The sequence below is a fragment of the Physella acuta genome, unplaced genomic scaffold (assembly GCF_028476545.2).
Source record: "Physella acuta isolate Inbredline_101_S28 unplaced genomic scaffold, ASM2847654v3 ptg000237l, whole genome shotgun sequence".
NCBI lineage: Eukaryota > Metazoa > Mollusca > Gastropoda > Physidae > Physella > Physella acuta.
The window spans coordinates 293,364-300,923 of record NW_026731756.1 but is presented as its reverse complement, the minus strand read 5'-3'; the positions used below and the strand labels follow the sequence as shown (position 1 = coordinate 300,923).

The 7,560-nt window shown below is 34.2% G+C and overlaps 1 protein-coding gene across 2 annotated transcripts in view; it reads right to left on the bottom strand.

Moving 5' to 3' along the window:
• Positions 1–1,182: 1,182 nt before the first annotated feature.
• LOC131938197 (transient receptor potential cation channel subfamily M member 2) overlaps positions 1,183–7,560 on the bottom strand; it is a 48,764-nt gene continuing 42,386 nt past the window's right edge. For both annotated transcript variants that reach the window (XM_059296111.1, XM_059296110.1), the window contains exons 22-27: positions 5,069–5,201; positions 4,474–4,634; positions 4,224–4,329; positions 3,360–3,406; positions 2,656–2,710; positions 1,183–1,784 (exon numbers count right to left, since the gene is read on the bottom strand). In XM_059296111.1, the coding sequence (XP_059152094.1) occupies positions 1,589–1,784; positions 2,656–2,710; positions 3,360–3,406; positions 4,224–4,329; positions 4,474–4,634; positions 5,069–5,201 (698 nt within the window). In that variant the 3' untranslated portion in view covers positions 1,183–1,588. The remainder of the gene's footprint in view (positions 1,785–2,655; positions 2,711–3,359; positions 3,407–4,223; positions 4,330–4,473; positions 4,635–5,068; positions 5,202–7,560) is intronic.

The following is a 7,560-nucleotide window of genomic DNA, read 5'->3' as shown; positions in this document are numbered from 1 at the left end:
TCACAAATTATGAATTACTGAAAAGTAGAAAAAACAACAACTAAATAGCGGCGTATGTTATGCCGCGGGCCGGCTCGTTTATTTTAAATTGCTATGCGATGTGTCGTGAACTGTAGGTTTCATGTTATTTTTTAATGGCGGAAATCAGTTTAAAATTTCGTTTCCTTCCTTTTGTTATTCTATTTATAGATTCAAAATGCTTCGAGTCGGAGCAAAGAAAAGATAGGCTTATTATCCTTGACTTAGTTGGGTGATCTCCACAGGAAGTGCTCGGGTCAATAGAGATAGTGATAGAGATATATTTCAAAATCCAATATAGAAGAACCACCAAGGAGGAAAGGCGTAACAGTCAGGTTAGGTAATTAGTGTTTTTTTTTTTTGTAAGCCTCGTTTGCCAGGGAGAGGTACACATTTTCGAACTATATTAATATTTTGTGAACATGATTCCCTTTGACGATAAAAATAAACAATGTGTCGTTTATTTGTTTCCAGACCTCGCTTCAAGACTTTATCAATGAGTACCTAAAATGTAACAATTATAAACGTCTTACTAATAATATAATTAAATTAATTACCAGTATGTTTGGTTATTAATAATATTATATTAAAATTCTAATTTCGTTTAGGACAACTGTTAATGGATTCGAATAAATAATAACAAATTATAAGCTTTTTTAAAAATTCTGGAATTTTATGTAGGCTATATTTTTCTTTAAACTAGCCTGCACCTTGTAGTCTATCAGTCAAGCGTAGCTGTAAGGGCGCCAAATCAAGCGTATCTGTAAGGGCGCCAAGTCTTAGCTGTAAGGGCGCCAAGTCAAGCGTAAATGTAAGGGCGCCAAGTCAAGCGTAGCTGTAAGGGCGCCAAGTCTTAGCTGTAAGGGCGCCAAGTCAAGCGTAAATGTAAGGGCGCCAAGTCAAGCGTAGCTGTAAGGGCGCCAAGTCTTAGCTGTAAGGGCGCCAAGTCAATCGATGTTGATTTCTTTTAAGCGGTCTTTTGAGGTACTCTGTGCCTGAGCATCTTGTGTTTGACATCAGACACCACTTTATTCACCTCGTGAACATTTTTTTTATTTTAAATTTAAAAAACACAAACTCGCTTATAGATTTTCTATATTCTTTTATTTTTTGTTGACTAACAATAATATTTTTAAAAAAAACAGATTCTTAAACATTGTACAGATCTTCTTAAAAAAAAGAAAGGTTAACTTGTATGATTTCTCTAATTAAAATATAAATTTTACCGTTTTAAAAACAAGAACAAAGATTAAAATATATGGTATGCATAAACTTTAAAAACACAGGCAAATTATTTTAAATTAATTATGCAGACAATAAGTAAATGAACTTCCACTTAACGCATATCAATAAACAAAGCTGCATATTGTCTTTGCTGTTTCTATTTTATTTACGATATTTTCACGCAGTTTCTTTCAGGCATTCTTCGGGGGGAAAGCAATGCCATCTAGAGCACGCCCACCATCCCTCTACTCCCTCAACACTTCCAGAAGAAATAGAAAATCATACAACTTATATAGAAAAAATAAGCTTAATACATCAGTGAGATTGCAATCCACCTTGTTTCATTTTACTTTTTCTTTTGTTTGTTCCTCAACAGTATACGCGAGAATCTGTTCAGCGAAGGACCTTCAGCACCTAACTCTGGTACAAGACCAAGTGTCCCTTTGACCAACATGTTGTCTTTCTTTTGGTAGTGACTGTTTCTACTAGGTCTTGTGTTAACGCTCGGAGCTCTAGACAATCTCATCGATTCGTTTTCATGGCTGGATTTATATATATATATATATATATATATATATATATATATATATATATATATATATATATATATATATATATATATATATATATATAAATATATGTATATATATATATATATATGTATGTATATATATATATGTATTTGGTATATATATATGTATGGTATATATATGTATATATATTTTATATATATATATATATTATATATATATATATATATATATATATATATATATATATATATATATATATATATATATATATAATATATGAGTAGGATTTTAAGTTGCATAAGTGGTTACTTTTATAATGATAATAACATACTTTATGTATTTTAATGTTAGCTATATTAGCCACGAGGGCCGTTTTATATATATATATATATATTTGTTGTTTGTAATAAATTAAAAAGCATTTTAAAGAAATACAAGTAAAATAGTATTTAAATTATAAAAGTTAAGAAAGTCATATTTATAAAAATAGAATATGTAAATAAACAGAATTAACTTAGTAAGGTGTGGTTTGTGTGCTTATTCGATTATTCAATTCAAATATTAATTTAAAATATTAGAATATACTTTCTGTTGTCGATCATTTTAATCGATTAGGATGTATGTTCTATATATGAGTATTTTTAATTGAGAATGTTATGTTTGGGCTATAATTAAAGCACTACTGTATCATATTGATTTTTTTCCTCCAACATCGCAGTTACTGTTAGTGTTATGGTCATGGTGAGGGTCAAGTAATCGCGATCAGAAAATCATAACAGCACCAACAAGGGAATGAGAGGAGCAATTTATAACCTTAACATGACATTGTTTTACTTGCGACTAAAATGTCCATTAAAAAAAATGAAATAAAACTTCAAACCTGTCGAGGTGATCGACCTCATCAAACATTTTCTGTAGGTAATTACTGTAAGCCTCTGTAAGTATAAGATGTGTTAGATAATTACTGTAAGTATCTGCAAGTTTAAGATGCGTTAGATGATTGCACTGTAGTTGTTAATCTAACAATCAAACAGACACGTCAGATGCAAGATATTGGTCCAGTTAGTAATCGATGCTCTTTCAGCCCGGGGTTCTGGTATTAAATTAAATGTCTCGACTCCAGTGGTGCTGAACCTTTTGGACGTACCGAACCCCTCCAGTTTCATATGTACATTCTCTGAATCCTTCTTTTATAGTTCTATTGACTGTACTGACGCAATCTGATAGCGAGTCATAGGAGTCAGGTGTGTGTTTTACCTCCGCCGAAACCCTGATACTGACTCATCGAACCAAGGTTAAGAAACACTGCTTGATTCTTTATGAACATGTGCTTAATTAAACAAGCAAGTTTTAATTTTGTGGTCACTAATTAAACTTAAAAGTTAACGTTCGTTAATTTCACGTAATAACAAATACTTTTACATAAATAGTGTGAACTACTTTTTCAGGAAATGTAGGAATAAAACAGCAACATACAGACAACACACACACATATACACACCATATACAGACAGACAGACAGACGCACGCACGTACACATAATATAATATGATACTTCTGTTATTAACGTTGCTAATTACAAACCATGTATTTTAACAGTCCATTTGGTTGCTGGATTCATCTTATTGAGTCTGAAATAAGAAGAGAAAATTTATGTGATCATATAATACAAAAATAGCAACTGAATTGGCTAAAAATAAAGCAAATCAACATGACTAACATGAGATAATAATTTTTTCCCACATCATATGGGCGTCATCGGGAATTTTGTCAAGAGAGCAGAGATTGGGTTGTTTTGATGTGCACAATCCTAACGTAGAATATAAGCTCATCATGCTTATGTACCTGGATGCTTTCGCTAATAACATACGTGGCGTGTAGGCTTCAGATTAAAAGCAACCTTTTTGTGGAGATCTCAGACTCAGTGTTCTAACAACATATATATTGATCATATAATCATGTATCCTTTTTTTCTATCTCTAATAGAGTCAGTGGGCTAGTTTTTGTAACAGGAAATACTCGATGAATTTTTTTTTCCAAATTTTCCAATTCTGGTATGGTGAAATAACATTAAATGAATCCAAAATTGTATGATATTTTGTCATACTATCCTTCTGTCAATATTACTGTTACAGATAGAATACGGAATACTATCCTTAACTCGACCTACCTAGTGTCATCGCTAACTTACATACACATAAATACATTATTGATTAAGAAGTGTTTTTTTTTTCGTTGTTTTTTTTTTTCCCTGAGCCCACCCTCTTAAAATCGATGACTAAATTTACAAAAACAAATCAATGTTTTTAATCCAGTTTGAAATTACTTAAAGCACAACGAAAATAAAGTTTGGTCCAATCTATTTTAAAGTTTGTAGTGGTGCTCTAGCTTGAAGTAAATGTAAATAATTAGTAAAGGACGGCTGTAAAAAAAAAATTGTATACATACATTTCTTCTTGTTTCAGATCCTCAAAGAACATATGAAGAGAATCGCGTTCAAATGTAAAATAGATTGAATCATACTCTCCCTTGTCTTTTCCCGGTATGTTCGTGGCTGTCATGGGACATAACAATGTTTTAGGAGATAACTGTAAGATAAACCATGCAAACTCTAAAAAAAAAAAAAATAAACCATGCAATATTTTCTTTAAGAATTTACTGAACTTGAAGGAAATATAAACTTGGATTAATCACGTACCGAATATATTTTTCTTGTCGGTGAACAATATCTTTTTGAGGAAGGTTAAGCCAGTGAATGGAGGGGGGAAGTGCCAGTTGTTGGAGTATGTCCAAGCTAGGGCGATGCTGGCGTTCGTCCAGAGTTTCTTGGAGTTTTTGTCGATTTCTTCTATAGAAGAGCTGAACACGAGAACCAGAGGAAGAGTTATTTTGTTATTTCAGTCTGATGCTTTCAAGGGGCGATTTTATTCAATGAAGTAGTAAATTTTTTTTATAATGGTAAGACTAACCCGAAAGCATCGAGTTCGAATTCGGGTTCGTCTATAGAACGCGCCTGAGTTCACCAAGCTCCGATGGGTACCTAACTCATGTTAAGGAAAAAAAAACGGCAGGACATAATGCTGAACACACTATCCCTTCATATGCCAGGTGAACTCTACTTCACTTGCCCCATTGAACGTAAGGTTCAAAAGGCAACTTTAAATCACCCTTAGAAATGCAGAGTAAAAAAAAAAACAACACATACATAATTAAGTATGTATATTAAGTGTTGTGTGTATACTCACTGTGTGTGTGTGTATGTGTGTCTGTATGTGTGAGTACCAAACACTTACTTGAACTTTGCGATCAGCAAGTTGACAAGCATAAGGTTAACGATGATCACGAAGATCCCGTATAACAACAACATCATGTACTTTGAGGTTCTCTCCACAAAGGGAATGTGAGAACCGTTCTTACACATTGGTTCTAGAGGATAAAGAACAAAGCACAGTTCTAGTGGACAAACAACAAATCACAGTTATAGAGGACAAACAACAAATCACAGATCTAGAGGACAAACAACAAATCACAGTTCTAGAGGACAAACAACAAATCACAGATCTAAGGGACAAACAACAAATCACAGTTGTGAGAACCGTTATAAAACATTGGTTCTGGAGGACAAACAAATCACAGTTCTAGAGGACAAACAAATCACAGTTCTGGAGGACAAACAACAAATCACAGTTCTAGAGGACAAGCAACAAATCACAGTTCTAGAGGAAACACAAATCACAGTTCTGGAGGACAAACAACAAATCACAGTTCTAGAGGAAACACAAATCACAGTTCTGGAGGACAAACAAGAAATCACAGTTCTAGAGGACAAACAACAAATCACAGATCTAAGGGACAAACAACAAATCACAGTTGTGAGAACCGTTATAAAACATTGGTTCTGGAGGACAAACAAATCACAGTTCTAGAGGACAAACAAGTCACAGTTCTGGAGGACAAACAACAAATCACAGTTCTAGAGGACAAACAACAAATCACAGTTCTAGAGGAAACACAAATCACAGTTCTGGAGGACAAACAACAAATCACAGTTCTAGAGGAAACACAAATCACAGTTCTGGAGGACAAACAACAAATCACAGTTCTAGAGGAAACACAAATCACAGTTCTAGAGGACAAACAACAAATCACAGTTCTAGAGGACAAACAACAAATCACAGATCTAAGGGACAAACAACAAATCACAGATCTAAGGGACAAACAACAAATCACAGTTCTAGAGGACAAACAACAAATCACAGTTCTAGAGGACAAACAAATCACAGTTCTAGAGGAAACACAAATCACAGTTCTAGAGGACAAACAACAAATCACAGTTCTAGAGGACAAACAACAAATCACAGATCTAAGGGACAAACAACAAATCACAGATCTAAGGGACAAACAACAAATCACAGTTCTAGAGGACAAACAACAAATCACAGTTCTAGAGGACAAACAAATCACAGTTCTAGAGGAAACACAAATCACAGTTCTAGAGGACAACCAACAAATCACAGTTCTGGAGGACAAACAACAAATCACAGTTCTAGAGGAAACACAAATCATAGTTCTAGAGGACAAACAACAAATCACAGTTCTGGAGGACAAACAACAAATCACAGTTCTAGAGGAAACACAAATCACAGTTCTAGAGGACAAACAACAAATCACAGTTCTAGAGGACAAACAACAAATCACAGTTCTGGAGGACAAACAACAAATCACAGTTCTGGAGGACAAACAACAAATCACAGTTGTGAGAACCGTTATAAAACATTGGTTCTGGAGGACAAACAAATCACTGTCCGAGAGGACAAACAAATCACAGTTCTGGAGGACAAACAACAAATCACAGTTCTAGAGGAAACACAAATCACAGTTCTTGAGGACAAACAAATCATAGTTCTAGTGGACAAACAACAAATCACAGTTATAGAGGACAAACAACAAATCACAGATCTAAGGGACAAACAACAAATCACAGTTGTGAGAACCGTTATAAAACATTGGTTCTAGAGAACAAACAAATCACAATTCTAGAGGACAAACAAATCACAGTTCTGGAGGACAAACAACAAATCACATTTCTAGAGGAAACACAAATCACAGTTCTAGAGGACAAACAACAAATCACAGTTCTAGAGGAAACACAAATCACAGTTCTGGAGGACAAACAACAAATCACAGTTCTAGAGGAAACACAAATCACAGTTCTGGAGGACAAACAACAAATCACAGTTCTAGATGACAAACAACAAATCACAGTTCTAGAGGACAAACAACAAATCACAGTTCTAGAGGAAACACAAATCACAGTTCTAGAGGACAAACAACAAATCACAGTTCTGGAGGACAAACAACAAATCACAGTTCTAGAGGACAAACAACAAATCACAGTTCTAGAGGAAACACAAATCACAGTTCTAGAGGACAAACAACAAATCACAGTTATAGAGGGCAAACAACAAATCACAGTTCTAGAGGAAACACAAATCACAGTTCTAGAGGACAAACAACAAATCATAGTTCTGGAGGACAAACAACAAATCACATTTCTAGAGGAAACACAAATCACAGTTCTAGAGGACAAACAACAAATCACAGTTCTAGAGGAAACACAGATCACAGTTCTGGAGGACAAACAACAAATCACAGTTCTAGAGGAAACACAAATCACAGTTCTGGAGGACAAACAACAAATCACAGTTCTAGATGACAAACAACAAATCACAGTTCTAGAGGACAAACAACAAATCACAGTTCTAGAGGAAACACAAATCACAGT